At 36.1% G+C, this 19,501-nt stretch overlaps 2 protein-coding genes across 4 annotated transcripts; both read left to right on the plus strand.

Annotated features, from left to right (window-relative positions):
- The first annotated feature begins 5,715 nt into the window (after positions 1–5,715).
- On the plus strand, positions 5,716–12,838 carry LOC137715258 (probable serine/threonine-protein kinase At1g54610). Of its 3 annotated transcripts, none has more exons than XM_068454513.1 (9): positions 5,716–6,023; positions 6,375–6,845; positions 7,731–8,015; positions 8,239–8,556; positions 9,248–9,475; positions 10,000–10,100; positions 10,784–10,895; positions 11,601–12,056; positions 12,259–12,838. In XM_068454513.1, the coding sequence occupies exons 2-9, from the start codon at positions 6,438–6,440 to the stop codon at positions 12,463–12,465; spliced, it is 2,115 nt and encodes a 704-aa protein (XP_068310614.1). In that variant the 5' UTR covers positions 5,716–6,023; positions 6,375–6,437; the 3' UTR covers positions 12,466–12,838. The 3 variants fall into 3 exon arrangements, with proteins under 3 accessions (XP_068310614.1, XP_068310615.1, XP_068310613.1); XM_068454514.1 differs by having other exon boundaries at positions 5,716–5,992; XM_068454512.1 differs by having other exon boundaries at positions 5,716–6,845.
- Positions 12,839–13,597: 759 nt separating this feature from the next.
- On the plus strand, positions 13,598–14,386 carry LOC137714545 (L-type lectin-domain containing receptor kinase VII.1-like). The gene has a single exon (XM_068453739.1). It carries the CDS (start codon positions 13,598–13,600, stop codon positions 14,384–14,386), a length of 789 nt encoding a protein of 262 aa, XP_068309840.1.
- Positions 14,387–19,501: the final 5,115 nt, after the last annotated feature.

Consider the following 19,501-nt stretch of genomic DNA (forward strand, 5'->3'; position numbering starts at 1 on the left):
TGTTTTTTACATGTAAGTATTATAGTCAAAAAAATTAGATGAACTTAAACTCGAGTTAAGGAAAGTGTTCGACACTTTGACTTTGAAAATAATAACGCATCACGCTAGTGTTAATGGTTATTGACACTCATCTCCCATAATACGAAGCATTGCAATTTCACAACGCTCCCTTGAACCGGAATATGCAGAAACTCACTCACATAACAAATGAATTTTACAGTAGACTACTCTATTTATAGAAGTAGAAGAGGCCTATCATGTCCGCGGGTTCAAGGTATAATACTATAATCCAAGTCTGGTTCGAGCCTTTCACGTATGAAGTTGGAAGCCAAACAACAATTGAAAGTTGCAGTGCTTCTAACAGTTGAATATAACTTTCAAGAGGCAAACCATATTTTACGTTAAAAGCTTATATGTATGCATGACTAAACCGTCGGTGTTCACCGCGATTTGTCACGGATCTATAGGAGAGTGAATAGGGTTTTGGCTCGGATGTTCGCATCACCACCTTTGTTGGCCCTTGTTGGTCCTTCCTAGTGTTTGCCCTTGCCGGCAATGTTGCTTGTGGAGTCTTTCTTCTCCCTTGCTTCCTTGGTTTTGTGGCGGTAGTCGTTGTGGTTGTCCTTTTCAGGATGATGCGGCCCTTTTCTTTCTCAATTCTAGGGCTCTTGCTGGCGTGATCTCTGGTGCTTGTGGGGGGGGGGGCCACGATCAATTGCAGCTGTGGCACCAACAGAGCTGCAAGGATTTTTTATTTCTATGTATTTGTTGTGGGCTCAACCATTTTTTTCTAAAAGGAGACACCACAGTTATCCATCCATTCTGGGTCCGAGGAGGCTGTGGGGAATTTCAGCCTACTCGTGGTCACAGTTAAGTGGACTTACCAACTCGGAGCATCGAAGTCAAGACCTCCCACCTTTTTTTATTTTATTGGAGAGTCGTAGTTCTTGTCCTAACCACTGAACCACTTACTGTAATTTGGGCTCAACCATTGTTTTGGGTTGTTTTTGCTCTGTGAGTCTATCTTTTAGTCTTAGCTTTATTTGTGAATGGGCATGTGTTTGTGTATATTTGGTTTGTTAGTAATGAATTTTATCTTTGTCAAGAAAAAAAACCACAAATTATCAAATTAATTAACCACAAAATTTTGTTTATGAACAAAGCAAAAAATTGAGACTTAGCCCACCCTTCTTCGAATTGTTAATCTATTGTAAGGCTCGACTCATCTGATAATCTTAATTTAGATTTTTTTTTTTTTTTTTTTTTTTGAAAAAAAAAAAAAAAGCAGAGAATTGGTGAGTAGCTTTGCCTTTGCCCAATACATGTAAGAGTCGACTGCATAGAGGCCAAGAGCGTGGGGCCCCAAGCTAGAACTCTGAAAATTGATAGGGGTCGGGTGGGATTGAGATTCTTTCTAAATCTCACACTTTGCCAAGCAATTTGAAACGTTCAAGAGAGATAAAAATTTAGGCGTTCAAAAGAAAAATTGTACATATAATTAGCAGTAAAATAGACTAATTGGGACTACAAAATTTAAACCGAATTACTTGATTCGCAGATGCTGAGTATAGGATCTCAATTCAGAGAAATTTTTAGTTATAATAGAAACACAGATTACACCACGTATTTTTATGTAAGTGGTGAAAAATTTTAATTTTTAAGTTATTAAGCTTTTAACATACATAATCCACAATTTATATAAAAACACATAATATACTACGTCGTGTGACGGTCACATTAAAAAGTATCTTTCCAATCCGTTGGATTGACTCCCACGGACTAGTTTATTTGTCGGAGCGGGAGAAGAGACGGCCATAAATTTCATGGAAGCATGATAACGTGGCAAACTGATGGTATATTAAATAAGACAGGAGACAGCTCTCGTTGGGTCATTCATGGGTTTTGTAATCTAATGCACCATTGGTGGACCCACCCATTAATGATTATTAGCATTCATATTATTAACTTATTTACATGTCTCCTCACTCGAACTTTTTTATATGTCTCGTATCACATCAAATGGGTCCAATTATTATGAACCCTAAATTTCACACAGAATCATTTCATAGCACGCAACATTTATACCAACGTAATAAGGTTCGTAGAAATATGCCAAAATTTACAATACTTATGAGTATTGAATAATTCCTCACTTATAGGCGTACAATCCAATCTAATGGTTGTAAAAATTGGATCTAAGTGGTGGAATATTGTAGGCTCACTCAAAAATATGAATCCAAATTACCAAGTTTTTGTTGCACTTCTTTTGGAAAATGATTTCGACATTCATTGTTTTTCACACGTTATTGTATATTTTGAAATTGGGTTGAATCGAACAAAAAATAATAATAAACAGAAGTGCATAAAATGAGAAAAAGAAAAATCACATTCCTAAATAAAACACGCTAATTACAATACTCTCCTTGAGTATGTACAACTTAAGAAGTAGTTCCATTAGGTTTTCATGATTAAGAGATGGCGGTTGTTGTCGCCAATTCTCGGTAGTTAGAATAGTTGCTAACACGAGTCTCTTAGTAGGGGGCACGTATCAAAAGAAAATTTCACAAAATCTAGATATGGTAATTAAACCAACGGGACAAACTCATAGTTTAAGGAGAAAAGTGAGTTAATGCAGGCTACCAATGTTTCACATTTTCAGAATGATTAATAACACACACAAGGTTATGACCAACCCAGAGTAAGTGTCTCATCAAAAACCTCATCAGGCTAGCAAAAACTCAATGGGAAAAAGTGATCCTGATTGTAAGGCTACTTATTTATAAGCCCATGTAAGGTTCATTCTCTCATCAATGTGAGATTCATTCTCAACATGCCTATCATGTGTGACGAATTTTTAAGCCAAACATCTGGATAAAACAAACAAGATAACGTGGAGCGCTTGTGGCCATTTGCTTCACATGTGAGACAATCTGCTCTGATATCATGAAGAAATTGAGATGCCACTAAGAAACCAATTGACAATATGAGAAGTAGTGCAACTTTTTTATTAGCCCATGCAAATTTATTTCTCTAATTAATGTGAGATTCTTTCTCAACAGTAACATATGAGAAGGTTAGGGGACATGACAACTGACATGTCGTTCATGACCTGGGCTAGGTGACGACTCAGCGGCTCATGTGATTCAAGGTTTGGAATCCTTCGTTTTTATCCTTTTTTGATATGCCTATACATATTCATCAGTAACATGCATATACAGAGACATGGTCTAATCACGGGGTAGTATTATATCATGAGCTCGAACTTCGTGAAGAACTCTGTTCTATCTCTCCCTCGTTACGAACAAAAAAATGGTGGTGTTCTACACTGGCAGTGGTACACCACCTCGTAGAACAATAATAATAGCATGTCATAAATTAAATTGGAACCAAATAGATTAGGGTTTAGGATTATTTGAATTTTAAGATGGCAAAAAGCTCTCGTGGGGTTTCCTTCGGAATCCTCTCCTTCTTAGAGATATACTTTATGCTGATAATGTATTGTAAAATTAACTTTGAGCGTAGATGAAAAAGAGAAGGTCGACTGATAATGTATTAGTTCATTTATTTTATTAATCATGATCGGTTTTCTTGTCTTCTAATTAATACAAAATATATAAAAATTTAATCTCCAAATTCTATTGGAATTCAATGAAATTTACACAATTACATTTCTAAATAAACGTACTGATTACATTTTTAATTCGATTGAATGAGAAGTGATTTTGTTAGGCGAGTGAGAGGAGTGATATGGTTGTATGGAGTTTTACCGTGTGAGCCGAGTCGGACGGTAATTCCGTCAGTTAAACAGTTTTGACGAAGCGGAGAAAGCAGTGGAAAAGCCATCGACATGAATCCTCGAATCGGCGAAAAACGTTAACATCGCCAACCCCGATGTTTTCTCTACGGACTACGTTGACAGTAGACACAGACCAAGTGTATTTGCAACAGTTGCACTCTCCTTGCAAGCATGTGAAATGCACTCGCGTCTTCTGAAAAGTGCTGCTCTGCCATCACTCACCCCAAGGGAAATAATTTATTCATGCTTATTTTAGTTTCTTAATTATTCCTTAATTTATGTTAACATGGTCCGAACTTGGACGTTGTTTCATTACATAAAAAGATTAATAAAACTTTCTTTTTTATAATAACGTTAGTTATTAACTCACACCATAATAGATTGGTAAGGATTAAATCTGCATTATAATCCATATGTATTATTATTTTTCGCTACTATAGTAAAACACTTACTTTGGCAAAAACATATCTCTAATTTGAATCCTTCACTCCTAAGACCATCTCCAACCCAAGCTTATAACTTATTTTTCCTTTTCTATCCCCCCCCCCCCTCAAAAAAAAAAAAGAACCCAACCCAAGTAGAAAATTGAACTTAAAACTTAAGCCAGAAATAGCCCAGGATTTAGCTTAGAAAATGGTATGGGCACCATCAGTGGAACCTCACCCACATGGGCATGTTCCCCATGATTTATTGAATTAAACGGTTGAGACCGTATATAATCAAATCTAACGGTAAAAAAAAGATCTAATGGTCTAAATTTAAATCCAACGGCTAAAATAATTAAATCTAATGGTAACAAAAAAGATCTAACGACCCGAATTTAAATCCAACGGCTAAAATAATTTAACTCAAAAATCACCCAAATTTAATGATTTTTTCAATATTTATCGGAATCTAAATATTTTTAGGTTAAAATGTTCATAAAATTAAACTAGGATAATGTGTCACATCCCGGCCCGGGGCGGATCACTTCCCAGGCCCGCTCCACCACCATAGCACGATATTGTCCGCTTTGGGCTTACCATTCCCTCACGGTTTTGTTTTTGGGAACTCACGAGCAACTTCCCAGTGGGTCACCCATCATGGAATTGCTCTAGCCCCCTTCTTGCTTAACTTCGGAGTTCCTACGGAATCTGAAGCCAGTGAGCTCCCAAAAGGCCTCGTGCTAGGTAGGGATGGGAATATACATTTAAGGATCACTCCCCTGGGCGATGTGGGATGTCACAATCCACCCCCCTTAGAGGCCCGACGTCCTCGTCGGCACACACGTGGCCAGGGTTAGGCTCTGATACCAAATTGTCACATCCCGGCCCGGGGCGGATCACTTCCCAGGCCCGCTCCACCACCGTAGCACGATATTGTCCGCTTTGGGCTTACCATTCCCTCACGGTTTTGTTTTTGGGAACTCACGAGCAACTTCTCAGTAGGTCACCCATCATGGGATTGCTCTAGCCCCCTTCTCGCTTTACTTCGGAGTTCCTACGGAATCCGAAGCCAGTGAACTTCCAAAAGGCTTTGTGCTAGGTAGAGATGAGAATATACATTTAAGGATCACTCAGCTGGGCGATGTGGGATGTCACATAGTGTACATAAATTTTTTTTAAAAAAATTACTTAAAAGAAAAAAATTAGCCTAAATTTATTCTTTAATAATCTCGGGCTAAAATATTTAGGCCATAGAATTAGAGCTGGATTAAAAATTTTAGGTTTTAGACTAAGAGTTGGAGATGATCTAATAGAAAATAAATAATTTTTTTTAAAACGGTAAGAATAATTACTTAATTTGTTTAAGGTAGACGGCGCGTGTGAAAGATGGTGAAAGAGAATGTCATTTTTGATGTGTTGGGAATCTACAAACTACACAGCCAGTCGGTCAGTTTCAAAAAAAAAAAAAAAAAAAAAAAAATAGAGAGTCAGTCATTTCTCTTTCACTGAAAGCTGCTGCTACTGGTAGGGGACACTCCCCCCTTCTTACTTTACCAGTTTTTTCTTAATCTTTTTTTTTTTTTGCTCAATTTTATTATATTATTCCAGAGATTTGATGTTAATTTTTGTTTAATTTTTTTAATTCTCTGAAACTCTCCAACTTTACGTGTCTCTCTCCATCCCCCGAGAGCCCTTTGATCCATGTCCTTCTTCTCCAAAAGCCCTAAATAATTTTCTAGGGTTTCAGTAAAAGAGGTGCTGTATCTTCAAGGTACTCAACATTCTGCAGATTCTGCAAAAAGGTTTGGACTTTTTGGAAATTGGGGTTTTGTTTGTTTTGAATTTGTAATTGAGAGTCTGCATTCTATATTGAAGAACTGGCATTTTTGAAGATTTTATGTGCTGAATTTGAACCTACTCTGGTGAAAGATAGAAGATTTTCAAGATTTCTAGGGTTTGGGTTTCTGAAATTGCGGGCTTTTGCTTCTGGCAAAATGTATGTTTTTGGTGGGTTTGTGAAGGGGTGCTTGTTGGATTATATATATATTGGATGAGTTGATTTCTGGGTTTTTGTTTTGAGTATTTATATTTTGAAGTTTTGAACTTTTTGTATATGGGTTTTGGTGATGAGGATTGTATTGTAAAAATGCAAGATTTCTGAGGGTGTGAGCATTGGTTCGAAAGGAGGGGATTGTTGGGGGTGGTTTTGGTGCATAATGGGTTGCATTTTCTGTAAGCCTTCTGCAATTGAGGATAGCAAGGAGAGCCCCAGAGAGAGATTGTCAAACATGGGGGCATCAGACTCGCGGACGACATGGGTTGCTTCATCCAGGAGGGAGGAATCTTATCGAGCGAAAGATCGATATGATGGCAATGATGGGAGAGCAATGTTGATTGATAAGCAAGTGAATGGGCCTGTTCGATTGAACGGGGAGAATTTTGAAAGGAAGAGGGAAAAGATGGAATATGTTGTTGCTCAACATCCTGGGATTGGTATCATTCCGAAAGCTGCAGAAGGGGAACAGGTTGCAGCAGGGTGGCCCTCCTGGCTAGCTGCAGTGGCTGGAGAGGCCATCAAAGGATGGGTGCCGCGACGTGCAGATTCATTTGAGAAGCTAGATAAAGTATGCTTCTTTTCTTGTTTAGTTCTCAAGTACTTTATGTTGCAAATCAAATCTTCATTCTTTCCTTGTCTTTGTTGTTATTTAATCTTTGATTTTGGGTTATCCTATTTTTTATTATTGAGATTGAATTTGGTATTTTCTATTTTATTGAAAGCTGTTTCCTTGTGCATCATAACTTATTGAGGAACAATTTTTTACTTAGTAGTTTGGGGTCACAAGACAGTATTACTGTTATTACTTTTTAGTTATTTCCGGGTTTAAGAATGTTGTGTCAAGGTATACTTATGAATAGGCACATGGAATTCTTGTGGTGCAAAATTCACTCTTTACTTTCCTGTGAAAGTATAAGAAACCACATTCACTAGACTTTGAGACAAGAATAGTTGTTACATTTGCTCCTCTTCTTTACTGGCATGCAATTAAATCAGTTGACATGGATAAGTAGTTTAAGCATAACGGTTTTACGTTGGGAGTCTAGACTTTATGTTGGTGGAGTAGTTGGGTGTGCAAGTTATGAACTGGATTATCAAAACTTAGAGGATTTTGTTGATTTGCATTTAAGCAGATTTGCGTTTCTTGTTTTTTTAAACTCTTCCAGTTTTATGTTTTGGGTGCTCTATTGGATGCTACCTAGAATCATCTTCCTCTTATCTGTTTTTTGCTTGTTGGTTACTATGCTTATATACCTAACTGGTTTTGACGATAACACTGAGAAAAGCAATAGGTTTGTGGCATTCAATAAAGACTATATCGTTCTATCGGGTTCTTCCATCTGGTGATATGATATTTCTGGTGTTTTTGTTTATTTTTCCTTAGCACTATCCTCTTACGATTTCCGTAACTGTTGGCTGGCTTTGGTTGTGTCCTTATATTTATATTTTGCAGATTGGTCAGGGTACTTACAGTAATGTTTATAGGGCCCGTGATCTTGATCAAAAGAAAATTGTTGCTTTGAAGAAAGTGAGGTTTGATAACCTAGAGCCTGAGAGTGTTCGCTTTATGGCAAGGGAAATTCACATTTTACGAAGGCTTGATCATCCAAATGTGATAAAACTAGAAGGTCTAGTTACTTCAAGGATGTCTTGCAGCTTGTACCTTGTTTTTGAGTACATGGAGCATGATTTGGCAGGGCTTGCTTCACACCCTGGTCTGAAGTTTACAGAAGCACAGGTATTTAGTGGTCGGTTTTGCCTCGTAGACTAAACATAACAAGTTAGTGGGGGTTTTCGTCAGTTCTTGCTTCCTGTGTCTGCAGTTCATGATGTTCCTGTTATGAACTTTCTCTCATCAGCACCCATTATGCTGCTCGTGTATTTTGTTTAATTTTATATATAGGAAATATAAAGATTGTTCAGGTGGATGGAGGATTGAGATTCAGTTGATTTATTGGCAGGTTAAATGTTACATGCAGCAACTGTTATGTGGACTTGATCATTGTCATAGTCGTGGTGTTCTGCATCGTGACATTAAAGGTTCCAACCTTTTAATTGACAACAATGGCATGCTGAAAATCGCTGACTTTGGTCTGGCAAGTTCTTTTGATCCTTGTCAAAATCAGCCTCTGACAAGTCGTGTTGTAACTCTATGGTATCGTCCACCTGAGCTTTTGCTTGGTGCTACTTACTATGGGACGGCTGTGGATTTGTGGAGTACAGGTTGCATAGTTGCTGAACTGTATTCTGGAAAGCCTATTATGCCTGGAAGAACCGAGGTATTTAGAGATTTTTTTCCTTGTGGGCATGTAGAGTTGATGCTCTTCACTAATATTTATCTTCCGACTATTTGGTGGCAAAAACACACACACACACACACACACATTTCTGCATTTAAATTGAATACTTTCTAGTTGGTGGAAGAATAAGAAATCAGCTAGGAACCTTTTTTATTTAGTGGAACTCACCATAATGAATCATCTTCATAAATATGTTCCATACACTTGTTCCCATCCGTACTTCTAACCTGGTTTGCTGTGATTTTACAACATAACCCTAGTGGTGGCATGTTTCATGTCTGTCTTGTGGCTCTCTGAATTATTGTTCCTTTTAGATTCATTATACACTATGAAGTAGTTTGAGTGTAAAATTTCAGTCATTCTTCCCCTTTCTTAGAAATGGTTTGCTAGATGTGAGATGGCTCTTTAGAGGTGGCTTTGTAAGTAACCTCATTGGGCCATGCAGCCATGAAAGATTTGTGGTTATTAGCTGGTAGGCTAGGGATAGTTTACGAACTGTTTCTAATTCCATTCAAATTGCTTAATTTCTCTGTTCCCTGTAGTTGTGCCGACTTTGTAATTATTAGGATGTCCCCTTTCTGATTTTTACTTTCAGAATTTCTTTTGCTTCTCTCTGATTTAAAGTGTTGTGCAACTGAATAACCGGAGCTTGTGGATTTTTGCCTTGTAGGTGGAACAGTTGCATAAGATTTTCAAGCTTTGTGGCTCACCTTCTGAAGAGTATTGGAGAAAATCAAAGTTGCCTCATGCAACCATATTCAAGCCTCAACAGCCTTATAGACGCTGTGTTGCAGAAACTTTTAAGGACTTCCCTGCACCAGCTTTAGCACTTATGGAGACCCTTCTTTCTATAGACCCTGCAGATCGTGGATCTGCAGCTTCTGCTCTCAAGAGCGAGGTTTGGATCTTAAATTAATTCCTATATCATTTCATTATGCTGTCATTATTTTTGCTGCAGTCTTTTAGTTTTTCATTTAACACCATTCTAGATCTCTGTGTGTGCCAGTGCATGCGTACATGTGCAGTAGATCTGTTTTTTGTGCTTTTATTCTGTTGCCTATGTTGCTTTGGAAACTTCAACTTAACTAGTTAAGTCCTTTTCATAATGTTCTCTTATAGAATCTCTTCTCTTTTTCTGCCATTAACGACGATAGCTAATTACTAGCTCTGAGAATCATGTCAGCCAAACCACCAGATTGCAGCAAGTTTCTTTTGGTTTTCTTATTCTTGACTTGACTATACTTTGAAAATTGTTATAGTCCACATTGAGTATTTCAATTGGCAGGAACATTTGTTAACTCTTTTCAGTGTTAGCAACTATTTAGATTTAGAATGATCATGTTTTCATTACGAGTTTTTCTACCATAACTTTGCTTTGGTGTTTTCTCATGTGTTATCGTTTTGATCCTTTGTTTTTCACAGTTCTTTACAACTAAACCTCTTCCTTGTGATCCGTCAAGTTTGCCAAAGTATCCTCCAAGCAAAGAGTTTGATGCTAAAGTGCGTGATGAGGAAGCTAGAAGGTGAATATTGTTACACAAAATAGTAACTACTTATTTACTCTTTCTCAATTTATAGTTGGAAAGCACTTGCACCAATTTACATTTACTTATATGTACTATTTAAACTGCTTATATTTGAAGCATGAATGGTTCAAGTTCCCAAAAGACACAAAAATATATGCCTAATGATACATGCACTATGAAAATTGAACAAGTCAGGCACATTTGATGAGCTGTGCTTCTGTGATTTAGCAATGAGCTTCTGAAAAGGGGTTGTTGGGCCTTGACATCAAATAAGGGGAAACTAAAAAACTTATCAGCTGTTTGTGCTTAGCACACATCATGGCATGGTTTAAGCTTGGTAATTAATAAGTGAGATCATAAGAGTCTGGACTCTGGAGTTTGCCTAAAGCAACTGAGTTTGTACATATGTTTCTGGTTGGGGTTATATATGGTTATGATAGTCTCATTTCTGAAGTGCATTGGTGTAAAACCATTAATTATTTCTAAGTACATGTTCATACACTGATGATTATTTGTTGAATTCTGTCTTCTCATTTTCTTAAGATTTAATTTGAGTATTGTGAATCTGATATCAATTTTGGCCCTGTATGTGTAGTTTTTTCCTCTTTTATTTTTACCACTGAAAGTGTGGGTGATGTATATACTATATAGTAATAATCTTTTTTTCCACACATTGGTAGACAAGGAGCAGCAGGGAAGGGCCAAAGGCTTGACCACGAAAGGAGAGGAACAAGAGAGTCTCGAGCCGTACCAGCACCTGATGCCAATGCCGAATTAGTCATGTCAATGAAGGTAACCTGAGGTTATTTTAACTAAAAACACTCACTTAACTCCATCATTGATTTATGTTCTAATTGTTAAGCATGATGATTTTTTTTGTTTTTGACAAACGATAGCGTTAGTGGGTTAAATTGTTAAATATTAGGAGAGAGGGGGATCGGTGGGGGTCAAACCAGCACCAGGATGCATATGCATTTAGCATGATGATATTTATGCGTTGCCTTTTTGCTTTTTTGCATGAACTTGCAGTACTAAAATGACATATTCAGTGCACTGTTATTGAAAGGAATCTGTTGGAAATTATCCTCTCCTTTCCTCTTCGATTTCTTCTTTAAAAATCAAGGTTTTTTTTTTCTGTTCTTTTACTATGAAAACGGGCTTTTACAGTCCACCCAAAATTTCCCTTGAGTTATATATACCCAAGGCTTGTGTTTTCTACCAATACAATAACTCCACATAACATTGATGGTCTTGTTAATTAATAATTACAGACTTGCTTTTCTTCAACTATGGAATAATGTATTTTTCCAATCAGCTGTGAAATAATTTCTTTCACTTATAATCTTACGTGGTTCACATTGCACGTTATTATTCAATGAAAAGGACTTTTGGACTCAAATTCCTCTCGGAGACCCTTTGTTGTAAATTATTCAGTATTGTTTATGGTACCACACCATATGGGATATATATCTCAATACAAGGGTTTTCTTGTTACAGAAAAGACAAGACAGTTCCAAGAGCCGGAGTGAGAAGTTTAACCCTCATCCAGAAGAAGTTGCTTCTGGCTTTCCAATTGATCCACCTAGGCCATCACAAGCCGTAGATGCAAGTGTAGCACATCATGGACATAATCATAATCGAGCTTCTCATTCAGGGCCATTGGCTCACCGGGCTGCATGGGCCAAGTCTACTAAGAACCCAGATGATGCTCCAAAGGTTTCAACTGGGGTTGACTTGTCAGCAATGTCAGGTTTAGTGGCAGCAAGGAGGAGTATGTTATCTGAGGAACGCAGAAAAAGGTCTAGTTCTTCGCAAATGGAAGTTCCAAAAGCAATAGGCAGGTTTCCAGGCTCCTTCAAGGAGGCATCAGATCCCTCACAACACGATCAAAAGCAGGCCAATGCAGGTTCTTGTCAAAAAGAAGATATTAGAAGCAACAAAGATCCAATTATTGTGAGTAGTTGAACTCATGCCTTTTCCCCTATGATGGGGATTCCTCATTGATTTATAATTTTCTACAATTAACCTTAAGGGTGTGCCTACTGTTTTGATTGTGATTTGTGGTTCAGAAGCTATTCTTTTTGGTTTATGTTTCTTTTTTATTTTTGTTTACTCTTATTGCCTAATACAGCGTTCTTTATATTGGTTATTTTAGGTTGGTTACGGATCTAAGGGTCGCAAAATGCACTACTCAGGTCCGTTGCTAGTACCCTCTGGCAACACGGATCAGATGCTGAAGGACCACGATCTCCAGGTCCAAGAAGCTGTTAGACGAGCACGCCTAGACAAGGCAAAGGTCAGAAAATTCCACGCTGAGGCGAACCAAATATCCACCAATTCATTATTTGTTTCTGGTCGTTGAGCTGGCATAAGTAGAACTGAAAGCAGAGCATCACCAGCAGATAAAATTGCTGGTTTTCTCTTGTGAAATATGAGTCATACAATGGTGGGGGTGCTTTTCTTTTTCTGTATAGGAGGGGCACCCGTGGAAGAATAGCCGGTGCCCATTTTTAACTAAGTTTATAGCTTAGAACACACGCTCGCTTACTCTCTCACCTGTATCGTTATCATTGTCACCCCCTTGCTACTGAAAAACATGGCCCATTCATGCGGAGCTTGTTATAAGCCATAAGCTGTAGAGTATGTGGGAAATATGAAAATTGTGTTTTGTGATGTAAAAGCTTAATTTTCCTTGTACTGTTAAAACACCTTTCCCTTTATTTGTTTACTTTTTTGAAGGGAAAAAAGGAGGAGAAAGGATGACTCTGCTTACTCTTTTGAGTTCAGATTTCTCACTTCCACATGTAATTATGATTACTCCCATTTCGTACGGCTTGACTGGAGTGCTATATGCATCAATAACAGTTGCTGCAGAATTTCCTAGTTCTCCTTTGATTTTAAATAATATTTGATCTTGAAAAGTGTGACTACCCTGATGATTACCTCGACTAAGACTCGCCTAAATTGTTGGGGAGATTGGCAGACTAAGACTTGCCTGAATTGTTGGGGAGATTGGCACTGTAAGGTTGAAAATTTATCTGGTTGTGTTTAACTAGGCGTTTGTATTTTTCTTCACACGTTATTCTAATCTAACCTAAAGTACGGGAAGGGAAAAATTTGAACTTCAATGGGAAAGGAGAAGCATATTACTCTAGCCAACTTGGTTACGTTCAAGTCTGCTCCTATTGTAGACATTGAAAGATAAAACTTTATAAGGAAATGATTTCCGCACAACTTTTTTCGTACCTTGATTCTCCTTTGATTTTTTTAATCTAAGGGTCAGAAATGAATTGGAGTGTGGAAAGAAATGTGCGGAAATCAATTCTCAAGTCTCTATGCTTGTTCACTCTCGTGTTTTACCACGCAAATGTTGACTAGTAAAGGTTGGGTTTAATTCAATTTTGTTGCTTGTGGAAGGCAAGGCAAGTTGTATATATTTTGACCGCAGGATGATGCAGAAAACTCAAAGCTTGGTGCAGGTGCCATAGAATTCAATGGAGTCCCTTCAATTACTTGTACTATTCCTAACCAACCTCCTTCTCCTCCAATCGAGTTTTGCAGTTGATTTCTCCTTCACTGGTTTCAACTCATCTGATATCTTGCTCTTTGGAAATGCAACAACAGATTCTGGTGTTCTTTCTCTCACAAGCAACACCACATTTTCCATTGGCAGAGCTCTCTACAACGCCAAAGTCCCCACAAGGTATCCAAACTCCTTAAACCTTCTGCCTTTCACAACCTCCTTCACCTTTTCCATAACCCCACACAAGGACTCTCTCCCCGGCCATGGATTCGTCCTTGTTTTCGTTCCCTCTCCCGGCATCCAATCCGCCTCTCCATCCCAACATCTCGGCTTCTTGAATAAAACCAATGACGGTAACCCCAACAACCACGCTTTTGGCGTCGAATTTGATGTGTTCCAAAACAAAGAATTCGGTGATATCAACGATAATCACGTCGGCGTTAACGTCAATTCTCTAACTTCTCTGGCTTCTTACAAAGCTGGATACTGGCTTGGTGAGGGCAGTAACGACACTAACTTGTCTTTCAAGGAAATAAAGCTGAATAGTGGAGACAACTATCAAGCTTGGATTGAGTACTGGAATTACCAGCTCAGCATAACATTGGCTCCTGAAAATGTGAAGAAGCCTGAGCAGCCTTTGATTAGGGTTCCACTTGATCTCTCTGAAGTTTTTCTTGATGAAATGTATGTTGGTTTCACTGCATCAACTGGCCAACTCATTGAAGATCATAAAATTCTGACCTGGAGCTTCAATAATTGAAAGCTAGTATAATTTTGAGAATAGTTCGTCGATATGCTCCCTGAACTTGTTGGTCACTTTCGATTTTCCACTTGACTGTTTTTTAGAATAATTGCGACACGAACTATAACAAAAATAGCCAATTATCTCTCTGCCGTTGTATTTCCTACCGTTACATTCAATGTTTATCATGAATTTGTGGGGTTGGAAGATTTGTACCTTCATAAACAAGGTTCATGACATGCCTCATCAAGTTGGCTTAATGGAGGCAAGAAATATTTGTTTCTTGTTTTGATTTTGATTAAGTAAAGTTGATGGTATTGTAAAACGATTGTATTTCTCAGTTCCTTTTGTGACTTTATATTTGACATTTTCTTATTAAAGACTATATACTATTATAAATTATTCTAATTTATAAACGAATTATTATTAACACTTTAAAAATCACGTTTGGTAGTCCCAATTTTTTACAATTAGAAAGAAAAATACACTTATAAAGAATGTAGAATAAAAATTTTAGAGTACTAATAACCGTTTTTATTTACAAAGAAATAAATTAAAATTCGGTGCAAGAAGATGTGATCGCACTACGTTAGTCAAACTGTACAAATTCACATTTGTTATGTCTGCCATTTTCAAAGTAGCATTTGTTGCATAGGGCCCAAAGGCCACAAAACAGTAGATTTGAATGTTTATGTGTCCAACTAGGGCATAAATGTCCACCACATCTGATTCAAACGTGTCTAGTAGGGCAAACATGTATGTCCACCACCCACCGACAATTTTATTCACCGATTTGATCAATAATGTACACACACACACACACAAGTCCCTACCAAAAGACCTTTTATTCAAAATAAATAAATAGGAGAAATAAAAAGACCTAAAATGAACTGAAAAAAAACCTAACTCTAAGACCAAAGTCCCAACCTTAAATCCTTTTTTTTGATCTACATACTAATATTTTTGCATCAAATTTGATTGATTAAATGAAATAATGTTTTCACGGTTGATCTTAAATCAACAATCGATCACATAACATGTCACACGATATGATTAGAGAATATTATTATATGGGATAGGATCATTAACAAATTCCTTTTGGTGCTAATTTTATGCTTATATCCAAAACATTATTATAAGTTGGGTAATGTTAAGTAGATCAAACTTTTAAACCAAATAATGTGTCATCAATAAGAAATAAGCATGTTAATCAATACTTAAGTAATAATCAAATTATCAACAACTACATCATTTGGTTTCCAAAATTTGGTATAAAACTTTGGTCTCCCTAGCATTACCCTTATAGGTTTACGGATTAAGCATTTTTTTTTTATCGTAGTATGCAATCAAACTTCTCATTCTATCTTCTCAACTTGCAATGATGTAGGATGATTCGAACTATTCATTTTCTTGGTCACCTCCTTGAACATCATCTCTCCAAAACTTAATTGAAACCAAAATTGTTTACTCACCTAGCAGTTATCCCAATAAATAGACGATCCATTTATCACTTAAATCTTGAAAACATTGTTCAAACAGTTAAATGATTTCTAATTAAGTTATTATTATTTATTTTTTTTCGCAAAGTTAATTCTTAAAGGGTTAGGCTTCAATGCTAGAGAAGACTTGTTCGAGATGCATTTGACCGACCGCAAGAGCTATATTGAATTGTATGCTTCAGTGCCTACACAGAACCGACCTTATTTCCTCGTATTTCAAGGAAAAACTTCTCTTTGTTTTCTTTCCCCAATTTTTTTGCTAATGAAATTAAAGGGTGATCTAGAAATTAAAGAGTTTTAATCATCAATAGCATTGCAAGATAAAAAGAAAGTCGAAAACATACAATGAGAAGGTTCGAGTGATTTAGTTTTGTTAGGTTGGAAGTTCAAATTTGATGCTTAAACAACATGCAATTAAATGGATGGATTGCTGACTACCGAGCACTAAATCTAATCAAATTATTTACATTATCCGTTCTAGTAGGTATTTAGAATTTGAGGACATGGACATGTACCAAACATGTTAAATGTTGGGTACCTTTCAAGAGAGGTTCTGTGGTGGGACAAAATATTTTTTCAGTTTTTATATTTTTGTAAATTATTTATAAAATCTCGTTTGATAATTATTTTTAGCTTTAAAAAAAATTAAAAACCAAAACTTGAAAACTCAAGTACAAATTTTGAAAATTCAAGAGAGTATTTTTCAGTTTTTATTTTTTTTATAACCAAAAGTAATTATTAAAATAAGATTTCGGTTTTTAATTTTGTAAAATGTAAAAATTGAAAACGAAATGGTTTTATTAAGGTATAATTTTTCCTAAAGATAAATCACACACATGCATGCTTTTATAATCGTGATATTTCCGTTGCGGTTTGCATAGTGTAAGAGTGGTTAAATAAAATATGGAAACACACATGCTTTACAATTTTTTAATACAATAATTATATGTATCTTTATATTAAGGAGTAAGAGTATGAAAGTACAGAATGATCATCTATAATAATTTGGTTTAAATTTGTCACTTCAAAGAGTAGAGTCTAAGATCTCTCACTTACATGTTTATAATTAACATTTTCATTCCATGAGAGCGATTAAATATGGACACCGTTTGGTCATTTCTCTTTTAATGACGGTGTGACATCTTTTCATCGTACAAACATTATAATCAAATTTCAATATATCATAAGTGACGGTTCATCTTGAGAATGTTACTTGTTAACTTAATCGTCGATTTGTTGGACACATAGATGACTACATGGTCTCTAAATTGAATGAATCTTCTAGAGATGATATGCTAATAAAGATAATGAACAATTTTGATTATAACGTTTATATGATAAAATGATGTCACATCGTCATTAAAGAAAGAGTAGCTCAAGCCATAGTCTAAGCTAATTATCATAAAGGTTTGAGACTAAAAGTATGAAAATATGGTAATGACAATATATCATGAATTTCCTACTAAAACCAAGGAATCTGCAATGTTTGATATATGCATGAATATGGGTAGATGACAATATGCAATTACTACTGATGCAAAAAGGGCCACAACTCTCAGTCTCAGCCAACTTACAAGAAACAAGTATTTCTCATTCAAATGCTTTTACAATTTGTCACAACATAACTTTCTCCAAAAAGCATATACTTTAAGGTAATATCTCACATATATGAAGAGAGGCTTCAATTAATGACAAGTAACACAGCACAGAAAACTTCAGTGATGATAAAAAACTTGCTACTTTGATACCACCACACAATTTATATCTTCATTACCAAAAATAAATCCCATAACTTCAAATTCAAGTTCCATAACTTCAAATTCAAGTTCTACAAATGCAAGCATAAATATCTAGAGTGAAGGACAAACGAAAGTATTAATCAAGTATACAGATTTGAAACATGTATTGGATATTCGTTGAAGAATGCTAACAATACTCAACATTCCCTCTAAGGGGGTCAAAAATGCATTGTGAACGCTAAACGTATCAACAATCAAAATCAACTCATGCACGTGTGGACGTCCCAATCTTATATTTAGTTGTATTAGTTGTGAACATATTGAGTTTTGTGGTGGTTATGGTCTTTAGGAATAGAAATATCTAAGAATTAGGTGTGTTGATTTATTATTATATTTACAATTCGTGCATGGATAAGTGAGAATGGAAGGGTTAGGGTTTTCTGGGATTTTGGGTGGTGGGATGGTGTGTAGCTTTTGGGAGATATGTCCCTTTTGATTTGAGGTTAGGGATTGTGTTATAATTTCTACTTTAATATTTAAATATTAGGTTTATGGGGAAGATTAGGGTTAGGTACGCAGATGGCATCCTCATAAAACATGGAGTAGGATTATCTTATTATTATTATTTTTTTTCCTTCCATTCTCTCTCATTCTACTTAAATAGTTATAATTAAGCCACATCAACATTATATTATAATGTTTTATAGAAAGAGAAAGACAAAATAAAGAATATGAAAGGAGAAGATAGAAGGAGATGGAAGGAGAATGAGAAAGAATCCTAGTCTACAAAACATACTCCATAAGATTGATTTTTCTACTTTAATCTTTAAATTATTAGGGTTTAAGGGGAAGATTAGGGTTAGGTATGCAGATGACATCCTCATAAAACACAGTCCATAAGATTGATTGACAGGCCAACCATTTCCCTAAATAAAATGTGGCTTTTCCAATTAGATTAGATCAATTGTGTTGAGTTTTATAGTGAGATCTAAGTAATCATTTGCTTATTTATAAACTACTTAATCTTGTTCCTTTCTTTCATTTGTCTATTAGTTCTTTCATTTGTTTATTAGTTTATAAACCCATAGTTTATTGCCTTGCTTTTCAACCTAGATGGTTTACTACTTTCTCCTTTGGGAAAGAAAACATTCGTTTTTCGATTTTGGGTCAACGATTAGCCGTTTCTTGGTAAACTAATCAAAATTAACTCCACTAATGAAAGTAATTAAAAATTATAGTGACCAATATTACGAATTCTGATCATTTGAGTTTTTTTTTTTTTTTTTCACAAGAAATGATAACAGGATCTTTGCCGTTCTACCGAGAGATGAACTAAGGACCGGCAACCCCTATATCTCTGAACGACCAAACAAGGCTTCTTTCGGCAATTGAGGATCGCTTTGTGCCTACTTAGAAATACGGTTTAGTGGTATTTTTCCTTACTTGTAAGTAAGAGGTCTTAGGTTCGATTATGACCAAAGACGAATTTGAACCACATTATTGCTAGCCCATTGTGAGGCTTAGCCCACTCCACTCATCCTCTGAGTGTAGATAATAACGTTTATTCAAAAGATAATGAGATCATTTGAGTGAATTTGAAACATTGGATTCATTTAAAAGGCTTCTAAAATGACTGAAAGCGCTTTTAGAGAAAATACTCTTTGGTATCAAAGATTCAAAAGTACTTGAAGTACTTCATTCAATAATACGTTTTCAACCACTTTAAAAGTACTCCCAAATAAGCTCATTATTTTGCCACGTAAAATATGAGAAACATGTACTCATAGGGTGCTATCGTTTGGACTCTACTTAGTGCTATTTTTTTTATGATCACCTCTTGAATACAAATAGATCTCACATACAAAAGTGAAATTTATCGAGGTCAGCAATAAATT

This window comes from Pyrus communis, chromosome 14 (genome assembly GCF_963583255.1).
Source record: "Pyrus communis chromosome 14, drPyrComm1.1, whole genome shotgun sequence".
In the NCBI taxonomy this organism is placed as follows: Eukaryota; Viridiplantae; Streptophyta; class Magnoliopsida; order Rosales; family Rosaceae; genus Pyrus; species Pyrus communis.

Bases quoted from the DNA above. Each gene is read 5' to 3' on its own strand.
- LOC137715258 (XM_068454512.1), top strand. From the start codon at position 6,438: ATGGGTTGCATTTTCTGTAAGCCTTCTGCAATTGAGGATAGCAAGGAG. The intron at 6,846-7,730 runs GTATGCTTCTTT...TATATTTTGCAG, and splicing joins CATTTGAGAAGCTAGATAAA to ATTGGTCAGGGTACTTACAG. The intron at 8,557-9,247 runs GTATTTAGAGAT...TTTGCCTTGTAG, and splicing joins TTATGCCTGGAAGAACCGAG to GTGGAACAGTTGCATAAGAT.
- LOC137714545 (XM_068453739.1), top strand. From the start codon at position 13,598: ATGGAGTCCCTTCAATTACTTGTACTATTCCTAACCAACCTCCTTCTC.